The sequence below is a fragment of the Aotus nancymaae genome, unplaced genomic scaffold (assembly GCF_030222135.1).
Source record: "Aotus nancymaae isolate 86718 unplaced genomic scaffold, 86718_ANA_hifiasm-v0.15.2.pri h1tg000014l, whole genome shotgun sequence".
NCBI classification, from domain to species: Eukaryota; Metazoa; Chordata; class Mammalia; order Primates; family Aotidae; genus Aotus; species Aotus nancymaae.
In genome coordinates, this window is record NW_026988425.1 from 72,094,172 (window position 1) to 72,121,806 (window position 27,635).

The 27,635-nt window shown below is 42.5% G+C and overlaps 1 protein-coding gene across 1 annotated transcript in view; it reads left to right on the forward strand.

The window, feature by feature from the left end:
- The window catches only part of CMYA5 (cardiomyopathy associated 5), a 100,948-nt gene extending 78,311 nt beyond the window's left edge, over positions 1-22,637 (forward strand). The window contains exons 10-13 of the mRNA XM_012462090.2: positions 12,402-12,535; positions 14,110-14,209; positions 16,893-17,066; positions 21,782-22,637. Of these exons, the coding sequence (XP_012317513.2) occupies positions 12,402-12,535; positions 14,110-14,209; positions 16,893-17,066; positions 21,782-22,028 (655 nt within the window). The 3' untranslated portion in view covers positions 22,029-22,637. The remainder of the gene's footprint in view (positions 1-12,401; positions 12,536-14,109; positions 14,210-16,892; positions 17,067-21,781) is intronic.
- The last annotated feature ends 4,998 nt before the right edge of the window (positions 22,638-27,635 follow it).

The window sequence follows — 27,635 nt, forward strand, 5'->3', positions numbered from 1 at the left end:
GTGTAGTATCTTGGCCGGAATGCACCATTCCTCATGGCACAGTCCCTCATGGCTTCCCTTGGTTAAGGGAGGGAGTTCCCTGACCCCTTGTGCTTCACAGGTGAGGTGACACCCCACCCTGCTTCAGCTCACCCTCCATGGGCTGCACCCACTGTCTAACCAGTCCCAATGAGATAAGCCAGGAACCACAGTTGGAAATGCAGAAATCACCCACCTTCTGCATTGATCTCACTGGGAGCTGGAGACCAGAGCTGTTCCTATTCACCCATCTTGCCAGCTACCTCTAGACAGCTTTTTATTTAAGCCCTTGATTATCTTCATAATCAACAACTGTTTATTTAGTTCTGATGTGAGATTTCATATGACTGAGCAATGATGATAGTTTCTTTCAAGTTGAAGACAGGCTTCACAAAATAATAATCAAAGGATGAATTAATACCAGGTAGGGTACATTTGGGTGGGATGTAGGCATTTAAGCAGAAATATAAACATAATAAATGTTTAAGAAACAACATCTTTTTTAATGTGCCAACTGCTGGAAGGCAGGCTTAGGTATTAGCAAATAGCTGAGAGGTGAACTCTGGCCAAAACAGAGCAAGGAAAAAAAAAACAAAACACCAAACTGGACTTTCATTGAGCATTTGCTATGTGCCAATCACTATCCCAAGTGCTTTAGATATGTTGCCTCATTTAATTCTCACAAAAACTCTAAAATAAAACAGACACTTTGAGAGGTTACTCAGCTAGTATTAGCAATCAGGATTTAAACCTCATTTTGTCAGATTTCAAAGTCTAAGCTGTTAACCCTTGCTTTACGTCATTTATGGGAGTCCTGGAGCTTAACTGTGAGAACTCATTGATGCTATATGAGAAGAACCCTGTATCAGGAGTGCCTGAGTTTCAGAGTAATCTCTCCCACTATTTTCTACCATCAGTAAGGAAAATCCAGCTCTTTCAGAGGCAAGATCAGCCTATTAACGAAGGCTCTGAAATGACTAATTCCCTTTATGGCATCCGTCCCCAGTTGGCATTTGCGTAAATCACATCAGCACAGTTGGAGACTCAAATCAGCAGATATCTGGAACCCTGAGACCTAGTAGCCATCTCACTAGGGAACAGTGATGTCATCTCATAAATATGGCTACAGGGAGAAGGGAAAGGAGAACGGCGTTCCATTGAGAGCCTTCAATAGGCCAGGAACTTGCCTACTCTCAGTGAACCTTCTCAGAGCAGGCAGTGATCTCCACTAAATCAGACCTCAGAGAGGTTAAATAATCTGGCCAAAGTATGAAATGATGGAGTGAGGGTTTAGAGTTAGGATTCAAACCCAGGCCTGTCTTCTTCTTTCCACTAGTTTTAAAACTGCTGTCACGAATAGACTGCGGCATCCCTCAATAGCCTGTTGACTGGGCGGTATCATGCATCCTTAGTTTTCTCTGTCCTATGAAAAACATAGATATGAAGAGAGAATGACTTACCATTCAAATCCTCTCTGGTTAATGTTTTTCCCATCCCTGATTATCCCGGGGCCCTCACAACCTTAAAAAAAAAAAAAAAAAAAGGAAAAAGAAAAGACTCCTTCTGATATCAACAATGTGTTCCAAAAAATCCTTTGTGAAAGCCAAAGAAACCAATGACAGTTCCATTTGTAGGAAAAAAAAAAAAAAAAGACTATCCACCCATTTCATTAAGACCAACATTGAGCTTATTAAAACATAAGGCTTGTCATTAGTTTATTCTATTTGAGATCTTGCCAATGGATTCATTTTTATTTTCCTTGTTGCAGGCAAGCACATTAGGGGCTGGCTAAGAAAAAATTTATAGTAGTTATAGAACAATACAAGGAGTTCTTTGTTATTGAGTGGATATAGTCCAGCAAATTTAGAAATAAAGGGAAATTCCACATGTGAAGCCCTGTTGATAGTTTAAAGCTGTGTTGGAGTTGCTTTCCATTTAGGTGCTAAGAGACCACTCAGTGCCAGGAGGTGCAATGGTATGTTTAGTCCACAGCCCAGGTTTGACTCTTCAGCCTCTGAATTCCTGCTGAGTTTGACAATAGATAATTTTTTGAGGCAGGAAAAATTTTCTTGGCCACAAATTACTACCCTGTTCTTTTGCTAAGTCTACATCAGCGCCATCCCCCAGCAAGACAGGCCTCAATGTCTTATTCCCTAGGTTGGCATCAATAGACTGAAATATTTCATCCTTAATCTCAGAGTCCCAGGACTGCCAAACTCATTTTTATCTCTTTGGGTCTTTAATGTAAGAATTCAGGACTGGAAGGAAAATTCTGCTCTTTGGGAGTGGCCATGTGTTGTGGTTCTTTTGACCATCTGGTTTTCACAACCAACTTTAAAACATTCTTTACACTATCTGGTGCTTCAAAATTCTGTAAAACATTAACTGTTTAACTGCGATTTTTGTAGTTCAATCTCTAAGACATCAGCTGTGGAGAACCAGTCTTACTGTAGAATTGATGAATAAAGAAGCTCAAAACTTGATCATCTCTAGTCAATAAATGCAAACAATTCCTCCTTTTTGTCCATTGTATTAGAACCACATTCTTCACTTTGATTCTCTGCACAGCAATGGGAAAAGTTACTTTGTCTCTCAGAAAGAACAGTAGCCAAAATTTGTTTGATCTCACTCCTTTGTTAGCTCCATGAAGGATCATTGTGTCCCTTCAGTTGTCATCTCAGTGCCTATGACAGTGCCTGGCATATTGTAGCTACTCAATAAGTATGTGTTACTGGGATGAGTAAATATCAATTAGCATCAATTATCAGTAAGGAAAGTTAGGCTAGCTTTGAGGATAATCTCTTATTTAAAATGGGGATGAAAATAAATTGTGCCAGCAAAGTAAAGAATGGATAAATGAATTAATTGTAATGCTTGGTTGGTTAACCAGAAGATAGAACTAGTCTAGTCTGTGGACTAGAAACCTTCCCATGAATCACTTGTAGGGAAATACTTTCAAGCTTATTTATCCATTGGTTTTATATAACCCTTACGTAAGTTCTGGATTTCATGCAAAAACCCTATAGGACTAAACCAGATCCAAAAATTGATCCAGAGGTCCCTAAGGGAAATTAGGGGGATCAAAGATTACTTCTATCTGCTGTGTCTTAGTTTGACTGAGCCTGGCCCATAAACGGGGTATGAATGGGGAACTTATCTGTGTAGATACTCAATAAAGGTCTGTTTCACGAATGAATGAATGAATGAATGAATGGGATTAGCCAATCTCTTTTTGTCCTTGCCCACTTCAAGTCATCTAACTGGCTGGAATCTCCAGCAAACGAGAGAGGGAGCAAGAGCTAAGTGAGTTCACATTTCTTTCCCACCCCCAATCCCCGAAAAAATAGGCAGGCTTCAAAGCTCTGGTGTGGTGTAGGAAGACAAGTTGAAAGGAAATGAAAAAAAGGGAAAAAAAGATGAGTAATATTAAATCACACACACACGGAGAGAAGGCATTGGTTGTCCTCTAGATCGGGGAGCCTAATTTTGATTGCCAGAATAGAAACACATCCATCTTCAGACCTGCAGTCCTTCCCCAGGTATGATGGGCTCTGGAGATTCCAATTTAAGACCAAAGGTGCTAGCTGAACTCTTACAGTGGGTGTTTTAATGGAATGAGCCTACTGTGCCCACAAGTTCCATGACGCAATGTCTGAAATAGCTGAGCAATTGCCTCCATTCCATAATCCTCACAGAAAACATTTGCATATTTTTGCATGTGGGCACCGAGGCTTGGTCCCAGCAGTCGGCCCCTGCTGGGTTTGGGGTAGGCGGGAGTGACAATCCCGGGCTTGTGCGCGGGGGCTGAGGGAGCTCCTACTCACCCTCTTCCTGTTTTTCTTTGAATGCTCTCCTCAGGTTGGGTGGGCTCAAAACACTTTCAAAAATTTTCCACCGTTTCTGCTGTTTCCTCAGCTGTTCTGTCTCTCCTGTGTGGAGAGAAGTCAGAAGAAGTGTGGGTGGAGGAGGGAAAACTGAGAGAAATATAGTACAGGGATTAGCTGTGTGGGCTGCACCCAGAGAAGCCGGGTATTGAATGACAAATCTGTGAGAGTCAATACGCCAGAAAGTAGCTAGGAGTGAGTCTCCTGCTCTCTGGCCCTGGCCGAGGTTATGGGTTGGGGAGACCACCCCCCAGCCCCGCGGCCACCCTCCAGGGCAAGCATTCCCAGGGAGTGGGGCTCTGGGTGCTGGGCCTGTGAGCGCACATTCCTCCTTCTTCCAGCTTTTGGGTCCCCACCTAGTGGAGCAGGAACAGAATTGCCTGTCATAAGTGGGTTTTTCAACTGGGGACACCCACTGCTCTGTCTGTAGAGGAAGGACAAGTAAGGGTAAGCTTCCTAATGAACTTAGTGCAGAGTGAGGAAGCCCAGCATTTTTCTTTTCTTTAAATCTTTCTTCCTAAGGCTTTAGGAGAAAGCCACTTGCTGTTGACCAGCGGTCAACAGCAAGAGATTGGAACTTCTCTGTACCCTGTGGCTAAAGGAGCCAGTCATTCCTGCTTCATACTTCTTCTCAGGGTGACAGGAGGGCCACTGACATGATTGGGCCAAAATTCTCATTGCGTAATTAAAAGCTAATCACCAGTCTGTATGTGGAATTGTTTTCCTGGCCCAGTTGTCCTATCCCTCAGCAGGGAGCCTTTGGGAGAGGGAGTTATGCAAAGATGATTCCCCACCACGCCCCCCAGTGTCTTGGCATTCAGCTTTTCCTAAATGAAATCTTTCTTTCCAAATGACCCTCATTTGACTTTGATCCTTTAAATTCCCATACTTCTCCTAGTTCCATTGACCTCAATCAGTGGAAACCCAGTCAGTTCCTTCCTTTTAATTTAAGTCTGTCAGTTTCCAAAAGTATTCAGGTTGTCCACAATGAAAGACCTAGACATGCTAGAACCAGGAAAACAATCCTGTGAGAACAAGAGCCAAATAATGCAGGGCTGAGGGGACTGAAATTGAAGAACTGAACCTCAGTGGAACATAAAATTTAAATCTGAACTTACTGGCAGCTAAAGTGAAAACAGGAGAGAGGGGGAGACAGCAAGAGGAAAAAAAGAGATTACATAACTCATCTCTTTTTAAAAAGGAAGCACATTTCACTGAGAGACAATTATATTTCTTGACATTCAGCTGTAAGATGAATTTTTCATGTAGATCTTTATATAAGGGCTATTGAACAAGATAATAGTGATTGTCTTTAAGAGTAGTTTTACAAAAGATGCAAAAACATTCTCTATATAACCATTATTTTAAACAGGATCTGAAAGCATAATGTTAAGTCACCATTCTGGGTGGGCAGTTTTATGGCGTGCCCAAGGAATTTTTGCATATGTGGCTGTGGAGGGGAAAAGGAGAGCCTAGAGAATCCAGAGGAGTGAATGTTACTAAGCTCCTGGGATTCTCTGCCTGGAATATAAATGATACCATTCAGCCTTTGGAGGGTAACTATAGAGAAAACAAAAATCTAGACTCCTTCTGCTGGGACCCTTGGTTTATGCTGATTCTTAAAGAATGTCTGATTATAGGAAGGCCTAAGCTCCATGGTTGTCAGCATTCAACCCCCATGTTACTTTCCTACACTACTGTGAATTAAGAGAGATGTTAGTTCACACCTATAATCTCAGCATTTTGGGAGTCTCAGGAGGGAGGATCGCTTGAGACCAAGAAGTTCAAGACCAGCCTGGGCATTCAGCCCCCATGTTCTTTTCTACACTGTTAAGAACTAAGAGTGAGACTCTTACTATTGAGTCTCATAATATCATCATTTATCAAAAGAAAAATCATTCTGTTCAAAAATTTTTATTTACCAACTTTTTTAAAAAGGAAAATCTTCTTAATCCTGATTTAACCAAGCGTTCCACCTTAAACAAAAAGTTCCATATTTACTGTTAGTTAAGATTTTATAAGTAGCTTCAAACAGCCATGGCTGTTCAGTTAGGTTTTTTTTAATATTTAATGTTGTTCATGTTCTCAAGTAGTTTTTTTTTTCTCTTCCTACCCCTTCTTACCCTGCATTATCTTATGTTATGTTTACCAACCTAAATGATCATAAAAATCAACTGGGATACTTACTAAACACTTAGATTGGAAGGCCCTTCTAAAGATTCCGATTCAGAAGGTCTAATATGCCCAGGCAGGTTTCAGGAACACTGCCTTACTAGCTGGCCCTTCAGGGCCCAGCCGTATACTCTGTTCACACTTCACATTATGTGGTGTTGACTGACTGCCTGAATATTGGTGCTGCCAATGTGAATGCCAGTGAGAGCCAACTGTGTTTTTAAAAAACAATTCCTACTTAGCCATCTGTGTGGTACACTGCAGCGATGACACTATCCGGAGGCTGCTTCTAGGAGTCACGGCACTGGATTCCCCCATATTGTTTGTATACAGGCCGCCCCCCTCCCCGGGGAGAAAGCGTGCTTAGATCCAGGAGTTGGGCATGGTGATGCAGAAAACTGCCACACTCCGTAATTGCCAACCCCTCAAGTTGCATTAAGCACATACATACTCCTTTTTTCCATTCCACACAAATTGCTGAATTATCAATTCCTGGAGAAGCTTTACAGTGTTCAAACTAATGTCCCCTTTGAGATTGTGCAAACAAGTTCAACCAACTCCTGAACTTCTGGGCTGGTAATATAGCTCTTAAAAGTAAAATATTTAATTAAATTTGGATAGAGAATATGTACTTACAGTACAAATTAAAAAGATACAAAAGAGAATACAGTGGAAATTAAGTCTCCTTTCCACCTATACTTCAACTACCCAATTCTCTTCCCCAGAAGCAATTACTGTTACCTGATTCATGTTGATCCTTTCAGATAGTCTGTGCACATACAAACATCTATAGTTTTTCAACAAATGGTCGCATACTATATATGGTTTATCACTTTGCTTTTCTTGCCTAAAAATATGTGTTGGTGAGCATCCCATATCAATACATATGAAACTACTTCAATTTAAAAAAACAATTTTAGGCCAGGTGCGATGGCTCATGTCTATAATCTCAGCACTTTGGGAGGCTGAGGTGGGTGGATCTCATGTGATCAGGAGTTTGAGACCAGCCTGGCCAACATGGTAAAACCCTGTCTCTACTAAAAAAAAAGAAAAAAAAATACAAAAATTAGCCAGGTGTGGTGGCAGGCACCTGCAATCCCTGCTACTTGGGAGGCTGAGGCAGAAGAATTGCTTGAACTTGGGAGGCAGAGGTTGCAGTGAGCCGAGATTGTGCTACTGCACTCCAGCCTGGGTGACAACAGCAAAACTGCATCTTAACAAATAAATAAACAAAAAATTTTTTAAAAATTTATTGTATTGTTTTAAGAATATAATTTAGGCCGGGTGCAGTGGCTCATGCCTGTAATTACTTTGGGAGGCTGAGGCGGGTGGATCACAAGGTCAGGCGTTCAAGACCAGCCTGGCCAAGATGGCGAAACCCTGTCTCTACTAAAAATACATAAATTAGCTGCATGCAGTGGCAGGCACCTGTAATCCCAGCTACTCAGGAGGCTGAGGCAGGAGAATCTCTTGAACCTGGGGGGCAGAAGTTGCAATGAACTGAGATCACGCTACTGCACTCCAGCCTGGGTGACAGAGTCAGACTCTGTCTAAAAAAAAAATAATAATAATAACTTATTTACCAATTGAGAGCCATTTAAGTTGTTTCGATTCTCTTGCCATCACAAACAATGCTGCAGTGAACAACCTTGTGATTATATCATTTCACACATGTGCAAATGTATTTGTAAATTAAATTATTAGAAGTAGAATAACTGGTTAAAAAGTATGTACATTGTGAATTTTGGTAGATATTACTGAACTGTCTCTATAGAGGTTGTAACTGTTTATATGACTTCAACTAGCAGTGTATAAGAGTGCTTGGTTCTTCACACCCTTGCCTAAACATGGGATGATAAAATTTTCGATCTTTTGACAATTTGCAGAAAATGAAATCTTATTTTAGTTTGACTGTACATTTCTTTTATTAGGTTGAACATCTTTTCATATGACTCAGAGCCATGTACAGTAATTTCTTTTCTATAAACTGTTCATTTCCTATCAATATTTTTTCTCTTGGATTGTGATATTTTTTCTTTTAGGTTTGTAGAAGCTCTTTTTTTTTTTTTTTTTTTTAAGGAAGTTAGCTTTCCTATTAAGATATAAGTTGCAAATCTTTAAAGTTTTTTTCTGTGCTTATTTTTTATAATAATTTAGTTGAATTTATTAATCTATTTTGAAAATAGCTTTTAACTTGGGTAGCATATTTTAAAATGCCCTCTCTCTCTCTCTCTCTCTCTGAGAGTGTGTGTGTGTGTGCGTGTATGTTTATTCACTCATGTTTTTTGTAGTAGACAGTATAGTAATTTTGTTTTTTAAAACTAGGTGTTTTATCATCTGGAATTTATCTCAGTAGACTGTGTGAAGTAGGAAATCCCACCTTTTTTTTTAAGTATGGCTACCTAGCTGTCCCAACAGGAAAACCCATCATTTCCCCTTTCCTGTCTGAAATGCTTCCATTATTATATACCAAGCCAATATGTTTGGCTCTATTCCTGACCTTTATAATCTGTCTATTGAGCCATCCGTTTATGCCCCAGGACCATGCTGGTTTTATTATTATAGCTTTATAATTTAGAATTCCTGGTAGATTAGGTTGCCCTTACTGATTTTTTTTTCTGTTTGCTAGTTTATATTTTATATGATCTTTAGAATCAGGATGCATAGCCTCCTCCATCAGCCTGCCCCTGACAATTTGCTATTTTTAGAGATCATGTTAAATTTATAGATTAACTTAGGGAGAATTGAAATTTTTATGATGCTGCATTTTCCTGTCCAAGAACTGTTGTGCCAAGAACTGTTGTGCCTTTCCCTTTACTCAAGTCTTTTGTGTGTTTCCCTCAGTAGCAACTTAAACAATGTTCTTTATATAGATCTTTTTATGTCTGTCACTTTTCTAAATAAGATTTTTCATTCTATCTCCTATCTAGTTGTTATTTGTATATGAAGGCTTTTGATTTCTTGTATCAGTTTTATATCTAGCAATCTTACTGAATTCTCTTATTATGTAAGAGTTTTTCAGCTGATTTTCTTCGGTTCTCTAGATAAATGGTTCCATCATCTGCAAATGGTAATAATTTTACCTCCTACCTCTCAATTTTTTTAACCTCATATTCTCTCTGACTTAACAGGAATGCTTTTAATATCCCCCTTAAGCATTATGTCCCCAATTATTTTTCACTTCATAAAAATCCTTTTCAATTCCTTCCAGGAATGATTCTCACCCCACTGTCCATCTTAGTCGCTTCACACTTTCCAGTCACACCTTGCAGAAACCCAAAAATAAAAGGGCCCAAGCTAGCGAGGCCATCCTCACAGTCACCAGCTGCTGGGGGCTTCCACTCATTTGCCTCTGAAAGAGACCGACCATCTCTCATTTGCAGGGCAGCCCAAGGCCTTCTGAGGAGACAGTGAGTCTCCTCTAAGTCATTTCTCTCTGCTTTATAGCAGTGGAGCTACCAAGGGCGAGATGAGCAGGTTGAGAGGCCTCTGAAGCCCTGCTGGGCACAGCGCTCTGTGATAAGTTCCACCTCCTCTTGAGCTCATCCTCCACCAGCAATCAACTGTGTGGCTGCTGCTCAGAGGCTCTAGGTGCTGTGCTGTTCACTGCCCTCACGTGTCTGGAACCTCTGCGCATAAAGCCGTCTCTTTCCATTGCACTATGGCACTTGTAGAGAGAATCCCATACTTTGGACCCAAAATGAGACCATTTGAGTCAAATTTCAAATTGTCTTTCAAATTTATTATTGGCTGTAGACTTCCAGTCATAGTCACGTAGTCATATTATTTACTGGTATAAAAATCCCTTCTTACCTAAGCACCAACAAACTATTGTGGCTTCATTTGCTATCTGACCACTCACCTTAGTTTGGGTATTCTGTGAACTTGAATTCTACTGCAAACTATGCAATACTTGTTATAAGTCATATGGACTTAGTTGCAATGATGATGAATTTTTGTTTCTAAAATTTTAAAAAATCATGATCTCTGGAAGAGTGCTCCTCTTTAGATCTCAAATTCCAAAGTTTTCATTTGGCTAAAAAGCAGGGACAGCTGACATGAAAACTTTGGTGACATCTGAGTGGAGTCAGAATGGAAAGTCAGAATGGAGTCAGACAAGGAAACGAACCGTTTGTTCTAACCTTTTTTGCTTTCTTCTTGGTGCTTGGGCATAAGATGACAACTTGTAAACAATAAAACACCACCACATTTCATGTTACCTTTGTCTGCATGCCTGCTGCTTTTATTTCACACATTCAGTGAGCACATTGTGCATATTTGCCAAATCTGCCTGACCTGTATCATGTGACAAAAGCAGGACGGATCCCATATTTTGACTTCAGTATCTTGTAAACCTTTATTCTTCAAATGAGCAATGAGACAGAGCGTGCAGTTGACTATATAAGTGGAATTTTCTCCTTGACAGACTTCATACATCTTAAGGGCAAACGCTTACCTAAAAAAACAGTATCCTTGGTATTTCACAACTGTGTTGTTATAAAATGAAGCCAGTGTGTTCTCTTTGTCTCTAAAGCTAAAATTTCCCCACCAATCCTTGTTACTTTCCCCTTTCCCACCCCCACCTCCTCAACAAGCCCTCAGAATAAAAGGCAGAGACAGGGCTTGGGCACATGATAACTGATCAATAGATATTTATTTAGAGAGCAAATGAAGTCTGAAATTCAGTTCAGGCTGAGTGTGTCTTAGTAAGACAATAATTTTGTTACTAATTATAATTAATGTTCATTTAAAACATTTATTCAGTCATCAATTCCAATAAGATAAGCAATACATCTACCCCAGAATAATATTCTAGATATTAGTCAGAAATTACATTCTCAATCATAGGACATAGTTTTTCATTAATTCACTGAAGCCTAATTAGTTGTCAGTGGACATGGGGCTCAATGTCATTGATCCAGTCTGAGTGCATCTAAGGACAGTCCTCTCCTGAGGGCCTGGTCGGGTGATCAGTTCTAACATAACAACCAATATGATTCGAGGAGTGTGCACTGACCTTTTCCAGATATGGGCACTGAACAGCAGTTACACAAGCAGGTCCAGGGTGCTCCTCTTGCTCCCCTTCCCCCTGCCTTCTGAGGAGCATAACGTGAGTTTTGTCCTTGGGGTCGGGGTGGGGTGGTTATTCTGTACAAATGTTCCGCTTTTAAGACATTTGAGATTAGTTTGTTTTCTAGGTTAAGAACACTTTTTCCTTTTACTGGTTTTCTGTGTGTTATTCTCTAAGATGGGTATTAGGAAGTGAAATAAGTCAGCAAAAGTAGAAATAGCCTGGAAAAAAAAATTCATCTGTAGATGAACAGTGACCACTCTTGGATTCTGATGTTTTTGTGGTTTATTCATTAATAACAAAACAGAAACAAACAAACAAAAACCCCTTCCCTTCTGAGTATGGGCATGAAGGCTATTGTACTATTCTATTCATTAACAATTATTATATCTCCCAGGAGCAGGACTCTGGCTCTCCAGCACTCAGGTTAGGAACTTCATTAGCAAGGAATCTAACTTGTAACTCTCTCTAAGGACTCTCCAAATGGAAGTTTAAAGAAGAGCTCGCCTTGCTTTTTTTTTTTTTTTCTTAATTAATGCTCTAGGCTATGATATCAAACAGATTAAAGAGAATGGGAAAGAAGCACAAAACTATTCCAGCTTGTTGGCAGATTCAGAGAGCTCCATCTTCAAATCCAACAAGTCCATTTGTATTAAGTGGTGGGGCTGTTACAGTGTACTTGCCAAGCCCACTGCCAATTAGATACCACTATCAGCATTTTTCTTTTAATTTAAATAGGCAACTTAGGAACAGCAACTTTGAGGATTTTTTTTTTCAATTAGAATTCTCTTTTCTTGCCAGGGTCGAGTTTGCTTTAAAATATATTGTCTTCTTTAAATATCTTCAGTTTCTATTAACTTCGGTGGCTTTAGCGTGATGATCATGTAAAAAAATCATCATAGATCAGTTTGATATCATCTTAATCCAAAAGTGTCCTCTCAGCCAACAATTGATAAAGAAAATGATATATTCTTGGAGATTCACCAACCATAAAAGTAGTCTGTTTTCTGAATTTTTTTAAGTGTCTGATTCTATTCCAAAGAGCATTCTGGAAGGCACATAATAGAAATTATTTGATAAAGTAATCTTTATCAAATAATTTTTTAGGACCTGGCTTGCTAATCCAGTGGCATAAAAGGGGAAGAAAATAAGTTGTTTGTTGCTAATAAAAGACGTTCATTCACTACCAAATTGAAATATGACTCATTTAGCACATGGCATTGTATTTAAAATTATTATTTTCCTCCTGTATTTAGATCTTTCTCTGGAATCAAAGGACTCCAGCTGAAAGTTAACCTCCAACCCAGTGATAATTACTTTTTCTATGTGAGAGCCATCAATGCATTTGGGACAAGTGAACAGAGTGAAGCTGCTCTCATCTCCACCAGAGGTACTTTCTCCTTTGCACACAGTGAGCTATTTCCAAGCGATTCCTTCCCTTTTACCACTCAGAGAAGATGTCGTAGAGGGCAACTTTATAAACTCCAAACCTACTGTCAGTGCTAGTTTTTTGTCATGAGGACCCAAGGTTGGTCAAAGGTCAAGATATTTCTTTTGTTTTTCTGCTTTACAGGTTCTCAACCCTGGCTACCTATTAGCAGTCAGTCAGGGTGCTTAAAAAATACTGATGCCCTGGCTCCACTCCTTAAGATCCTGATTTAATTGATCTTGAGTTGGGCTCAAACATTTATGTTATTAGAAATCTCCCCAGATGATCTTTTTTTTTTTTTTTTTTTTTTTTTTGAGACAGAGTCTCACTCTGTCTCCCAGGCTGGAGTGAAGCAGCACAATCTCAGCTCACTACAACCTCCGCCTCCTGGGTTTAAGTGATTCTCATGCCTCAGCCTCCCAAGTAGCTGGAATTACAGGCATGTCCACCATGTCTGGCTAATTTTTGTATTTTTTTTAGTAGAGACGGGTTTTTTGTCATGTTGACCAGGCTAGTCTCAAACTCCTGACCTCAGGTGATCCACCTGCCTTGGCCTCCCAAAGTTCTGGGATTACAGGTATGAGCCACTGCACCTGGCCTCTGCAGATGATTTTTATTGGACTCACAATGTGCTATACTTTGTGGGTATGATGTGTGGATATGTGTGGTAGGTTGGGGATATTCTTTGAACTCTGTGCACAAGTTACCAGTCTTGTTCTGTTAATTGTTGAAGCCTGGCACATAGTTTGTGATAGTTAATGTTTGTTGAATGAATGACCAAAAGAGTAATTTATGGAAGTGATAAAACTATTCAATGACATTTTTGGGAAAATATCTAGATGATGCCAACAAAAAAATGTGTGTCTCTTTCGTGAAAGGAAGTGAAGAATGGAAAGATGACCATTTTATTATCTTATCCTAGACCCAGAGCTGGCACAATGTTGAGGGGGCACAGGTGATCTGCTTCCCCAGCAACATCTTGTGCTTGTGCCTCATTTGTGATATAGTCAGGGCCAGCCTGATGTTTATGAAGAGAAGACGTGAGGGCTGCCTTCCCAGAAGTGTTCTCCCCACAGTTCCAATATGGTGCCTGTCCTTCCATTGTTAGAATCTCTCCGGTAGGTTATACCGGTGCATCCCCAAATTTTAATATGCACACAGATTTCCTGAGGATCTTGTTAAAATACAGATTGGAAGTCAGGAGGGCTGGGGTGGGTCTGAGAGTGTGAATTTCTAACTAGTTTCCAGGTGATGTAGATGCTGCTGGTGCAAGGAGCACCCTTTGCACAGCAGCTGAGCACTCATAGAGGGTATACCCTGAGGACATGCCTGCAGCACCAGGTAGAGGTAACCAGCCACCGGCATCCACAAAGGCCTTATCATGAGTGAAGTTTTCAGTGTGGATCTGAAGACACTGCGTGGGGGATTTTGATGTTAGGGGAAAGAGAGTCTAGGGTCTGAAATGTGGGGCTTAGCCTAGGGACATCACTGGTCCACATGGCAATGTTTTAATCCTATTTTCTCGCCTGCATTAGGAACCAGATTTCTCTTGTTGAGAGAAACAGCTCATCCTGCTCTACACATTTCCTCAAGTGGGACAGTGATCAGCTTTGCTGAGAGGAGGCGGCTGACGGAGTAAGTAGAAGAAGAAAGCACAAGTGGGCTGATGGCCCAGCAGTAGGGTCTTGGTTTTAGGGTGTGTCGCCTCAAGGTGGCCTCCCTGAGCATATTCATGGTGCAGTGAACATGCCGGGACGTGGTCTCAAATATCAGTGTTCGCACATCCACACTGTTTGGCTGTGGTTCCCTACTGAGGGATAGATAGTTCATCACTTGGAGCAAATGTCAATATTTTTATTGGAAATATAGGCACAGATGGTTTTGTTTGAAACATTGGCTATTTTAAGGTATGATCTAGAAAAAAAGGGTTCAGTAGTTCTTTGATTATTTTTCTATAGCAAACCAGATATTGTATCAGCCCTCTTAAAAAGGTATAGAAGAGGCTGGGCACAGTGGTTCATGCCTGTAATCCCAGCACTTTGGGAGGCCGAGGTGGGCAGATCATTTGAGATCAGGAGTTCGAGACCAGCCTGGCTAACATGGTGAAACCCCATCTCTACTAAAAATACAAAAATTAACTAGGTGTGGTGGTGCACGCCTGTAATTCTCAGCTACTTGGGAGGCTGAGGTAGGAGAATCACTTGAACCTGGGAGGCGGAGGTTGCAGTGAGCCCAGATTGTGCCACTGCACTCCAGCCAGGGAGCGAGACTCTGTCTCAAAAAAAAAAAAAGAAAGGGGGCATAGAAGAGAAGGACATTTTATTGAGTTTCTAGTTTCTGGCCACAGAATCTTGCCCCCATAGTAGCTCCCACAAAAGGAAGCATCAAAGAAAAGAAGAGGCAAAGGCAGAGGACAGGGTGGGGAAAACTGCCCTGTGATTTGCCTGCAAGCTCTAGGGGTTATTGTGCAGATCAAAATAGTAAAATTGGAGAAGGTATGTGAAACTCTTGAAAACTGCAACCCACGTGAAGCACAGGCTGCTGATGCTGCTGACGTGCCCTGGTGCTGGTGGCTGGCAGATGCTCCCAAGAAAGCACTGAGCCAGCCAGCAGTGACTTGCACTGTTTCCCTGTCATGTTGCTACTTGCCTCTCTGTGGCCCAGCTTGGGTGTTACCTGCTCCTGACTCTGGCCAAGGCTTCTCTGGACCCTGGCACCCTTTGATCTTATCTATATAAAAGTACAGATAACTTGTGGGGCCATTTGTCAGCCACTTCATCATCATCTTCCTGGAGCAGCAGCTCCACTCTCTGCATCTTGGAATCCCTCAAATCTAGCATGGGGCCTGGCACATTGCAGGTGCTAAAAATATACAAATGAGTGAGTTCAGGGAAAAAAAGAGATTTGAGAAATAGATTGGGCTTTTCTGTCTTTTAGATTCCTCAAAACATCAGAAAGAAAGGAAATAGAGTAGAGGAGGGTAAGAGTTCACAGATAATAACTGATGATAACTGTAATGTGTTTTATAGAATTTTATTTATTATTAACCTGAAAATTAGCTCATAAATATCAGGATGCTGGGCTTTGCTACAGAGTGAGGGCTTGTCAGTAGCCACCTCTCTGAAATGAGGTTGTTAGGTAAAGACATGAAAAGTGAAATACATTCCCTTGCATTAATCATTTTCTCATCTGTTAGAGGGGAGAGGAAGAGGTTGCTGACTGAATATTAATGCTGCTTAAAGTAAAAATGCTTCCTTGCTGTCTCAGCCATTTCCAAGCAAAATTGAGCAATTCATGCAAACAAGGTCACCCATCAGTAGTTGAAAGTGCTTTGGTTCATTTCACTGAGGTGCTTGTAAAAATAGCTAAGGTGAGACAAAAAGAAACCTTTAACCAGCCTCTTAGGGGCACCTACTGCAGTCCAACAAGGCCAGAGTCTTGCAGGCTGTTGACCACTAATCATGCCTGGTTAATTCCATTGCTCTGGCCAGCTCTAGCTACCTTGTTGCTTAAGAGCTGCACCTCATTTGGTGGCTGTGTCCAGGAAGGTCAGGAGGCACTAGAACTTATGGTTAAGGCTTTGGAGATTTCTTTTTTGCAAGTTTTGGAAGAAAGCTATGCAAATTATGTTTCCTACCTGCTTCCCTTGTATTTATGAAGAGAAGTCGCCTTAAAGGTAGAGACTGCGGCATTTCTTTTTGTCCTACTATTATTCTGGTTATTTCCTGATTCCCAGCTCTTTTGAGAGATGCAGCAGGCTCGGCGTGGTGGCTCATGCCTGTAATCCCAACACTTTGGGAGGCCAAGATGGGTGGATCACCTGAGGTTGGGAGTTTGAGACCAGCCTGACCAACATGGAGAAACCCGTCTCTACTAAGAGTGCAAAAAAAATTAGCCAGGTGTGGTGGCACATGCCTGTAGTCCTGGCTACTTAGGAGGCTGAGGCAGGCGAATCGCTTGAACCCGGGAGGTGGAGGTTGTGGTGAGCTGAGATCGTGCCATTGCACTCCGGCCTGGGCAATAACAGCAAAACTCCGTCTCAGAAAAAAAAAAAAAAAGGTGCAGCGTACAACGTGCATGTTGTATGTATGTGACAGTGGAAATATGTCAAATTCCTGCTGAGAGTCTAGAGAGTGCTGTGGTGATCTGGTTAAGCTTAGGGATACAATGAACAAAGGGTATCTTTAGTTAAATTCCAGCACTTTCCAAGGGCAGAATCCTGCTTAAACTGTGTGAGTTTGTGAATGCATATTTGTGCTCACGAGATACAGGCCGGTGATTCCTGCACTAAGCATACTCTGATTGACTTTGCCCACAGAATCCCGTCAGTGCTGGGTGAGGAGCTGCCTTCCTGCGGCCAGCATTACTGGGAAACCACAGTCACAGACTGCCCAGCATATCGACTCGGCATCTGCTCCAGCTCGGCCATGCGGGCAGGTACCCTGGGACAAGGGGAAACCTCATGGTACATGCACTGCTCTGAGCCACAGAGGTAAGCTGGAGCCCTGGCCCTCCCCTCTTCATCAAAATGTTATGCTTGGGTGTCCAGACAGGGTTCTCTGAGGGACCTGATAAATAGCACCGACTTCCATGCCCAACTTCTGAGCCAACGAAGAAAGAAAACAAGAGCCAAGGCAAGGCACGGTGGCTCAAGTCTGTAATCCCAGAACTTTGGGAGGCCGAGGCAGGTGGATCACAAGGTCAGAAGTTCGAGACCAGCCTGGCCAACATGGTGAAATCCTGTCTCTACTAAAAATACAAAAATTAGCTGGGCATGGTGGCACACACCTATAATCCCAGCTACTTGGGAGGCTGAGGCAGGAGAATCGCTTGAACCTGGTAGGTGGAGATTGCAGTGAGCTGAGATTGTGCCACTGCACTCCAGCCTGGGCAACAAAGCGAGACTCAGTCTCAAAAAAAAAAAAAAAGGAAAGAAAACAAGAGTCAAATATGTGGAGACGAACCTCTGATTACTGAGGAAGCTGATTTTAGAGTGTGTGAATCATACCTGAGGGCAAGAGGGTTTCTTATATTAAACTCTATTATGGGGCAGACTTACCCAACCAGACCCCAGGCCAGGCCAGCTTCCTAGCTCTGCAAGGCAGAGTTGGTCCCTGGAAAAGCAGAGAAGGATGTGAGTCTCTCTGGTAGCTAGTGAGTAAGAGATAGGGAAGAGGGAGGGGCTGCTGGGCTCTGCATCACAGTTTTTCCTTCTAAACTACAAGGGTAATGCTATAAGGAGTCCCCTCCAAGGAGAAGGAATCAACAGGAGTGAGGAAGAAGTGGATCTCCAACACCTCCCTCCACATTGGTCCATATCAGGGGTTGGCAAACTGTAGCCCGTAGGCCACATGTAACCTGCTGCCTGTCTGTGTAAATAGATTTGTGGAAACACAGTCATGCTCATTTGTTTATGTATTGTATTGCACTACAATGGTGGAGCTGAATGATGGCTGCCAAATCCTAAGATATTTACATCTGTTCCTTTACAGAAAAAGCTTGCCAATCTCTTTTCTATATTACCCATATTGTCTGGTTGGTTGATGTGAAAAAGCCATTAGCCTGTGTTCGTCTTAGAGCGATTAGGCAGGCATATTATGATCTGAATATGCTCACAGAATGGTCTAATAGAAAGAACACTGGACTAGGAGCCAGAAATCCAATTTTAGTTCTGGCTCCATCCTTGATTAACCTCCTATTGGTTGCTTGCCATAAGTGGGTTAACCCTTTGAGCATACCTCATTGCTTCATCTCGCTCAGCAGGGGACAGTAATGCCTGGCTCGATACCTTTTGGGGTTGTGAGGATCACATGAAACTAGGTACAGGGAAGAGCTTAGGAACGGTGAAGTATCATAGAAATGTGAGGCGTTATTCAAATGTAATGCTTTAAAAAGAAGCCTTCAGTGCTTGCAAGTTCCCAGAAAAGGCCCACAGATTGGGATTTTGCATATCTCCGGCTGCATATTTCTCCCTGCATCCTGCTTGACAGTTTGATTCTGAGATGGTTCCTAAGAGCACCATCTCCAAGCACTACTTAAAGTCATATTTCATCAAGTCAGAGCAATTATGATTCATTGATATTCAGTGCTGTGCAGTGCTTAAGGACCCAGCCCCTGCCCAGAGTTTGAAGTCACTCAAACTCAGGGTTTACAGTTAGTAGATTCAGAGCTGTAACCACCTATTAATTTTGTGAAAATGTCCTTACACCCTCAAATCTTTAAAAAAAACCCACACCAAGGACTAACATCCAGTAACAAATTCCTAGACTCTAGAAAACAGAATTGTACATTTTGTCGACAAGGTCCACCGACAGCTTTGGTCTTTGGCTCTTTCAGGCTGGGAGTGGGTGCCATAGATTCTGGGAGAAAGAGTGTGTCACTTAGTGTGGTCTCAGCACAGAGAGGCGGGGCTCAGGGCCCTCTTGTCATGCTTCCAGGGCTTCACATGGGGGCACCCTGGCCTCTGGGACTCTTGAGAACGCTCCTGTGGCAGCCCCTCCTGTCTTCTACTTTTTCTGGTTTAATGAATTGAAATCAACCTATATTATTCTTGATTCTACTCACAGAATCTGGGCTTTCAGATGTCACAATTGGGAAGGAGGCGTGAAGATCGTCTCAGGAGAGTCTGCTGGTTTCCTTCCTGTCCATTCCTAAACTTGCCATGCTAGCTCAAGGCTTCCACACCTCCTCTGCAGTTTCAGCAGCAGCCACCCAGTCTGCACCCTCACTTCTAGTCTCTACCCACTCACAACTGGGAAATAGTTCTAAAACATCATTTTCATCATGTCCCTGGTTTTTCTGCTCAAAGACCTACAAACAGATATCTAAGTGGTGTCAGAACTTGAGTGGGACCACCTGCAGGACACAGTGAAGAGGGGAAGCCAGAAAGAATGTGGCCAGGCTTGGGGCGAGGAGCCCTGGTACCACCAGTGTCCAAAGGGGTCTGGGCTGAGTGTGGGCCAGAGGTGGGATTCAAGGGAGTGGGGATCCTCAGTCCACTGCTGGGAGGGGAGGCAATTCCAGGATCATGCAGGTGATCAGAGGCAGACTTCTGGATGATTCTTTTCTGAACAGAAACCAGTCAGGTCTCTGTTCAAAGCCAGGCAGGGAGTCAGGCCCCACTCAGACAGGCTTAGTTTCAGGCCAGAGTTGAGGTTAGTGAAAGAATGGTGTGCTCGGCCCGAAATGGAGACAGAAGCAGGGCTGGTCAGGTTCTGCGTCCTGCAGAACTGATGGAGACAAGGATTCAGGGAATGCCTTCCCCACTTGTCCTCCAGGGTAGGGACTGGCTCAAGGAATGACCAGTGCTGGGCCTGCAGGGACTGGGGACCTTCCAATCAGGGGAGGAGAAATGGCTCATTTAGTCATTCAGAACCCTCTAGACCAGCATTATGCAATAGAACATTCTGCAATAAGAGAAAAATGGTGCCACACATGGCTAGTAAACACTTGAAGTGTGGCCAGTAGGACTGAAAAACTGAATTTTAAATTTTGTTCAACGTTAATTTTAATGGAAGTAGCCACACATGTCTAGTGGCTCCTGTATTAGACAGGGCAGGACTAGGGCCTGGCCCCTGACTTACTTATCCATGTACCATCCTAAAAGTCACCCCCGTGTCCTTCCAAATCCAACAGGCCAATGGTGACTTTCTCTGCCACATACAGGCTTTTTCGGCTACCTCGCCATCACTGCTGCTGCCCTTACTAAGTGGATTTTTCTCTTTCTTTTTCATCTATTCAAGTCCTGCCTGTTCTTTCTGGCTGAGTGTGAGCCCATGTGCTCCCAAAGCCTTTTGCAAGAGCTCGGCTCACACTGCCAGTCTCCATGATTGCTACCTGAAACGTTTAGTCTGTCCTGCAGGTTCCAGACGTCGTAGTGTTCTGGCGTCTCTCTCATTAGCAAGGCATTGAAAAGGTCCTTTATCAACTCAAAAGTCTCACTTATCTCCCCACCATCATCAGCCTCTGCCCTTCCACGTGAGCTGCTTTCTGCAATGAAGTTGCCAACTTGCCATCCCCTAAATACTCACACTTGAGCTTCTGGGCCTTAAGACAGAGGTTGCAAGTCTTAAAGATCCTCAGCCCTCCCTGCCAGACCTGTCACTTACTCAGATTCTTAGGCCCAAACTGCCCTGGTGTTGCTGTGATCACACCCCTCCAGCCTACACATCCCTAGATCTTTCTCTCATCTCTTTTCTTCCATCTCTCATTCCATCCCTTCCCTTACTTTCGGGGCCGCATTCTCAGTTTCTAAGACTACTAGGAGAAAACCGCAAACTGATGTCATCTTTTTGCATAGAGCAATTTAGCTTTTCTGGTCAGCAATTTCTCCTTCCCAGCCCGGCCTTGAACCTTTCCCTTCACAACTAAAACAGGTTCATTAAATGTATTTAGTCAACACTTTAAGATCTGTGCTCTGAGAGCCATTCTCAGGCCTGGTCCGAGTTTCAAATGCGGGCAGTTTTTCCTTCCTGCTCCATATGATATGGGATCCCAGAGGGCCAGGACAGTACTTCGTGTCCTTCACGTCCCCCAGAGCACCTAGGAAAGTGCTGGATACACAGATACGCGCAAGGAATAGTTGTTGAATTGAGTTTGTCCGAATTAAAGAGAGGAATCCAAGGCAGCCCCACTCACGGCAAGGCTGCAGAAAACCTTGAGAAAATGTAAAGGAAAGTTGGTTTGGGGAAGGGGGAGTGGAAACAAAGGATGAAGTTGACAAAAATAATGAAATATTTCTGAAACTTCAAAAAGGCCCTTATGTAAGTTACCTATAAATTTTTAAAACTGTAAAATTAATACATTGTATGGAAGGCAAGCCTGCGGTACTTTTAAAAATACATGGCAGCCTCAAAGGAGTTTTATTCAAAAGAATGACACGCCATGAATGCGGTAGTTAAAACATGTGGGCAGCTGGGAAAGAATTAGAATGTGGAGCAAAATCACAAGGGAGGTATGTGTTGGTTATTCTGGGACTGCCTCCTAATGCAGAAGGAGCAAAATTATTAAACACGCTCATCTGTTGGGATGAACTCTGCATTTCAGCATCCAGAAGAGATCTAACGAGAGTAGTGGGGACGGCATTATTGCAACTCCTTATTGTGAAGTGGAGTTAATAACTGAAAAATTGGTTATTCCTAGTGACTTTCCTTATCAAGTTCTTTGAGATTTCCAGAGTTTTACATTTCCCATTCTCTTTCATTTCAGATACACATTTTTCTACAGTGGCATCGTGAGCGATGTTCATGTTACTGAGCGTCCAGCCAGAGTAGGCATCCTGCTGGACTACAACAACCAGAGACTTGTCTTCATCAACGCGGAGAGTGGCCAGTTGCTCTTCGTCATCAGGCACAGGTTTAATGAGGGCGTCCACCCTGCCTTTGCCCTGGAGAAACCTGGAAAATGTACTTTGCACCTGGGGATAGAGCCCCCAGATTCTGTAAGGCACAAGTGATCCTTGACTTTCAGAATTTGCAAGAGCAGCGATTTAAATTTCAGGGGGTCTGCCGTTCATTCCTTTGGGTGCTATACATTATTCCAAAAGTCTCCCACACATTTGCACTAATGATGGCTGCATGCATAGCAATCAGCATGAGCAAAATCAACAAGAAAACCTTGACTTGACAGAGCAGAGTGTGAGTAAAGAGAATGAAAACAACAACCTTCACCCTTTGGTTTATATGTGTTTGAGTTCTTTCCTAAATTAAAAGGTCTACACTTGAGTTGGGACCCAAAAGAGAGAAGTGGGCTTCCATCTGTTATATTGGTAAAGGAAATCCTCTGATGGACAGGTGGCAGAGAAGGAAGGTTGTGCTGGTAAGACATCTCCTCTGACAAAGAGACATGGACGCTTTCCACAAAATGTCACCTTGCTGTACCAAAGGATGATGAATCCTGATCATTAGAGAAAGTGTTTTAGCCGATTTAAATTTATAATGAACTCTTTGTAATAATGTATACTGTAGAACATGAGTCTCTTTTCTCTAAAAGTTTAAATGTAGAAAAGTGCTAGATATTAGAAGTTTCCATTTTGTTAAATAAATGGTTAGAGTCTATAAAACCAGTCATGTTGTATGAACTTATTCCCTGTAACTTACTGGTCTGGCATCTCTGGAGCAGGACAAACCAGAGTAAAACTCATCACACTTCAGTGGGGTGCACGACTATTGATTTTCCTGTGAGAATTGTATATATACACATACACTTTGATCACTCTCAGACCATAGTTATAGTCAATTAACAGAAGCTGGGAATCTCTTTTTACTAAAATTAAGTGGTCATTTTAAGATATTGAATCCCTCAAAATCTTTCTAAAATATGTGTGCAAAGTGGATACATCTAGAATGTATATTGAGATGATTGTGCTTGTCTTCTATAATGTAAATGTGTTGATCATACTTGTAGTTTTTAAGAAACACTTTAAAACATTAATTCAGATTTTTTCTTTCTTTTTTATTTTTTTCTTTTTCTTTTCTTCTCTCTCTCTCTTTTTTTTGAGATGGAGCTTTGATCTGTCGCCCAGGCTGGAGTGCAGCGCGCCACCATCTTGCCTCACTGCAACTTCTGCCTCCCAGGTTCAAGCAATTCTCATGCCTCAGCCTCCTGAGTAGCTGGGACTACAGGCATGCGCCACCATGCCTGGCTAATTTTTGTATTTTCTTCTTCAGTAGACACAGGTGTCCCCCATAATGGCCAGGATGGTCTTGCACTCCTGACCTCAGTTGATCCGCCTGCCTCGGACTCCTAAAGTGCTGGGATTACAGGCGTGAGCTACTGCGCCCGGCCCAGATGTTTTCTTGAATTGAGAAATAATATCCTTCTTTCTGAATGTATTCTAAAATCTCTTGTTTAATAGCTAGAAAATCCTAACTGGATCTGTAACTGCCTTACTAGAGCCTGTGGAGGCCATCACCGCCCTGATTGCAATTTCAGCAGTTGCTGGCAAGATGGAGTCTTGCTCGGAGAAGTAACTTGCTGCTTTGCCGAGAATGTTAGCTTCACTTTTCAATCCTTGAAAATGTTATCTTCAGGTTCTAACTGCTCAGCCACCTATGGTCATTATTACTGTTTTTGTTTTTGTTGTTTTGGTTTTTTTTTTTTTTTCCGGGAATGTGTAACCACATGAATTTTAGAATTTGTCTCAGTTTGGGTTCCTCCAAAAGTAGACAAACTTCAAGATTCAGTGCCTGTTGTTTACCTAGGAGTTATTCCAGGAAGAACATTTGAGAAGTGGGGAAAGTCAATAAAGGACATGTGTTACGAGTGGATTATTACCACTGTGGGCAGCTGGGGTCACCCCTGCTGGAGGCCCCTCTGGAAACCACACGGAACATGCCAGAAGCTGGCACTGAACCATTCCTGCCCAACCCCTATTGTTGAAGGTGGCCTGGAGTCATTCCCATCACCCACCTTTCCCAGCTGCATTTCCTGGTCCTGAGAAAGCCTTCAACAAGAGTTAATGAGAAACACAGACACCTGACAAGGTATGTTGAAAACTAACGCAACTGCGCGTGCCCCTTTGCTAGCAGGGGATAAAGGGGACTGAGCGTCAGCAGCATCTGCCGTCAGGTTGGAAGCAGCTCTGGTATAAAGGAGAATACCACCATAATGGGAATAACTCAGTTTGAATCTTGATTGAGCCCCTACTAGATTAATCGCTTCGGGCAATTCAGATCCTATAGTTATGCCTTTTCTCAGGATAATTGTAAACACCAGGTTAAATGAGCGTGTGGACTAGCAAAGCATTTTGTAGTTTATATGACATAGTGACAAAGGACTCCAGAAATCCTCTAAGTCCAGCCCTCCACTAGGTCCCCAGTGAGTGACCCTCCTGTCTCTGACTCTGTGGCAAGGGGACAGTGGAAGGTAGGGCTCTGGAGTCAGGAGATCCACGTGTTGGCAGCCTTTGTCTGCTGATTGATAGGCGATTTCCTGGTTGGTCCTTGGGGATTATTCTAGTATGGACAAGTAGAACTAAATTAATACACTTTCCACACATGGTCAAGCAATGTTTTTCTTCCTTGGTCCTTCTTTGATTTTCATTTTCCCTTCCTTTTGTCCTTCCTCTTCATATAACACAGACCTCAGAGGGAGGGAAGGAAGTTAGCAAATTTTGGTCAAAATTGCTCCCCTGGAAATCTGTCAATGGTGTTTATTAATAACAGGTACAGCACATGAATTCTCTCTTTTAGTCCTCATCAAAACCTTGCAGAATAAAAATGGTTGCCATTTTATACATGAGGAAACTAGTCTCAGAGCAGTTAAATAACTCATCTTGTTCACAGTCACAGCTGGTAGAGCGTGGATTCGATACAGCTCAGATTCTGATGTGAGACTACAATGATTATATTTTGCTTCATTCCTTACATAGATCATTTCCCCACATATGTGTGGTGTGTGAGAATTATGGGTGTGCACACACATGCGTGCATACATTTTCTCTTCCCCCTGGAACTGACTTCCTTCCTGAGCTTCTGTTTTGTTGTTGGTGCTGTCATAACTCTTGAAAGACGTGGGGCTACTTTGATTTTTATTTCAATACCAGTGACCTTAATTTATGCCCAGCACCATTTATGCCCAGCACTATTTTCACGTGGTTGTTTGAGAGTTCAAAAGAGTCTGTAACATTCTGTTTGTAGAGAAAATACTTTATCATATATGAAACACGGTGCTGCTTCTAGAAAATATAGGGTCAAAATAAAGGAGTTTGTGGGGTGGGGAAGAAATGAGGATTAACACTGTGGTCGTTATCTGTTTGCATACACACCTGGCAACCTTAGATGGACATATTTGTTGTTGAAATCAGAAATATTTTTCTATTAGAGCAAACCAGAACATGTTTCTGTTGTTTTTCTGGAGGTACTTCCTTAAAGTCCAATAGAATTTTCTGGAGGTACTTCCTTGAAGTCCAACGGAATTATAATATTGTACCTCATCACACCCACTTACTAAGATGTGTGCTTAAAGTCCGAACACAACACTCTCCCATCAGAAGCATCCTTAAGGCCTCCGAGGTCTGTATCTGAAGTCCCTTCTCATCCTCATGGTGTTCATTATCCATTAATCATCCCAAGTGTTGAGTTGCTGAAAGAACCCATAGGACTCAAACAGTTTACATTGGTGAAACAGCTTTATTACAGGCAGAGGAAACAATACAGCCACATAGAAGAAGGACAGGTGTGGAAAGGGTCCTGAGGTCTCAGGTGCAGGCCTCTGGCCTCCCACTACTGGGTTGCATGGTGTGCATTCTGTCTCCTGGCCTCAAAATGCCAGCAGTGTACGTGAGTTGCAGCTTGATGCCAGGAAGCTCAACTTTTGTCTGTGGTGGTGATGATCTCTCATAGAATGTGAGCTGGTCACAGACACTTTCTAGCTATCCTTTATGTGTGTAAAGGATAACCTTTGAAAGTCACCTTCCTCACTACCACAGGTGCCACCAAAACCAAGTGCAACATCAATCCAATGATTATTACTAAACAGTGCTAACAGGCACATACACCCTGCTCTGAAACAATGGATGGATCCATGATATAGAATGTCACTTATTGTCAATTAATAGATTCCGTGGGCTAGGCACGATGGCTCACACCTATAATCCTAGCACTTTGAGAGGCAAGGCAGGTTGATTGCTTGAGCCCAGAAGTTTGAGATCAGCCTGAGCATTTGGGTAAAACCCTGTCCCTACTAAAAATACCAAAAATTAGCCAGGTATGGTAGCACTCACCTGTAGTGCCATGTTCATGCCACTGCACTCTAGCCTTGGTGTCAGAATGAGACCTTATCTCAAAAAAAAGGATTCCATGTCATTGTCCCAGCGTCAGTAGGTCTCTAGATATGCATATGACCAATTAACATCAGGTGAAATTAACTCATGCTTAGCACTTCTTGGCTTGAGTTCCTGAGCCCAGCTGCTAAGGAATGTTGCAGCGTTCCTAAGAATACTATTAGGAAGAGCTGAGTGCCTCTGCTGCCAATAGCCATCCTCCTTAGGTCCTGATTTGGTGACTTCTAGGGCTGGGGAGTGAGTCCAGGCACATCCCTGAGCTGAGGGAAGTTGGAGTTGATTTCCACCCCCTCACAGTGCTCAGGAGGGAATATATATCCCGGGCTGTTTTTAGAGCAGGAGATCAGTGCATCTCATTTTCCTTTACTACCCTGAAAGTCTGCCTCTTTTTCATGTGCCCCTATTTTGGTCCTAAGTGAACTCCCTTTCTAGGCCTAACTTGTTTTTCTATTAATATCGGTAATTTTAGATCCCCAGGTAATATATGAGCTTTATAATAGTTTGAGAATAGTTTAAAAAAATGAGGACTATTTGGCTTGGAACAAAAACAACTTAGGGAAGGATATAAGAGATCTTCCGGCTGGGGGCAGTGGCTCACGCCTGTAATCCCAGCACTTTGGGAGGCCGAGGTGGGTGGATCACAAGGTCAGTAGATCGAGACCATCATGGCCAACATGGTGAAATCCTGTCTCTACTAAAAATACAAAAATTAGCTGGGTGTGGTGGTGCGTACCTGTAGTCCCAGCTATTTGGGAGGCTGAGGCAGGAGAATTGCTTGAACCCAGGAGGCGGAGGTTGCAGTGAGCTGAGAAGCTGAGATGGTGCCACTGCACTCCAGACTGGTGACAGAGTGAGAGAGACTCCATCTCAAAAAAAAAAAAAAGAGGTCTTTGAAGATTTGAAGAGCTGTTACATGGAAGGAATTAAGCTTATTTTGATTTTTCTACTAAAAGCAGTGGGTAGAAGTCCCATCAATGGGTAGAAGTTGAGGACTTCAGTTGAAGAGAAGGAAGAACACCCATCAGTGACAGCTGGCTAAGGGGCATGTTGCTTAGCAGGTCATGAGCACTCAGGCAGAATCGTCAACTGTCTGGAATGTCAAAGGGTAGATTCCTGCTTTGGGCTGTAGATTGATGGTGTTTAAACTGTGTTTCCGAAGTAGTGGGATTACATGGAGGTGCCTGAGGGTCAATGTGGGATCCAACAGGAAGGCCAAGAGGGCATAAATTCAAACCCCTTGCTCATTTCATCATGGTAGCTTGATTTTTATCTGTATTA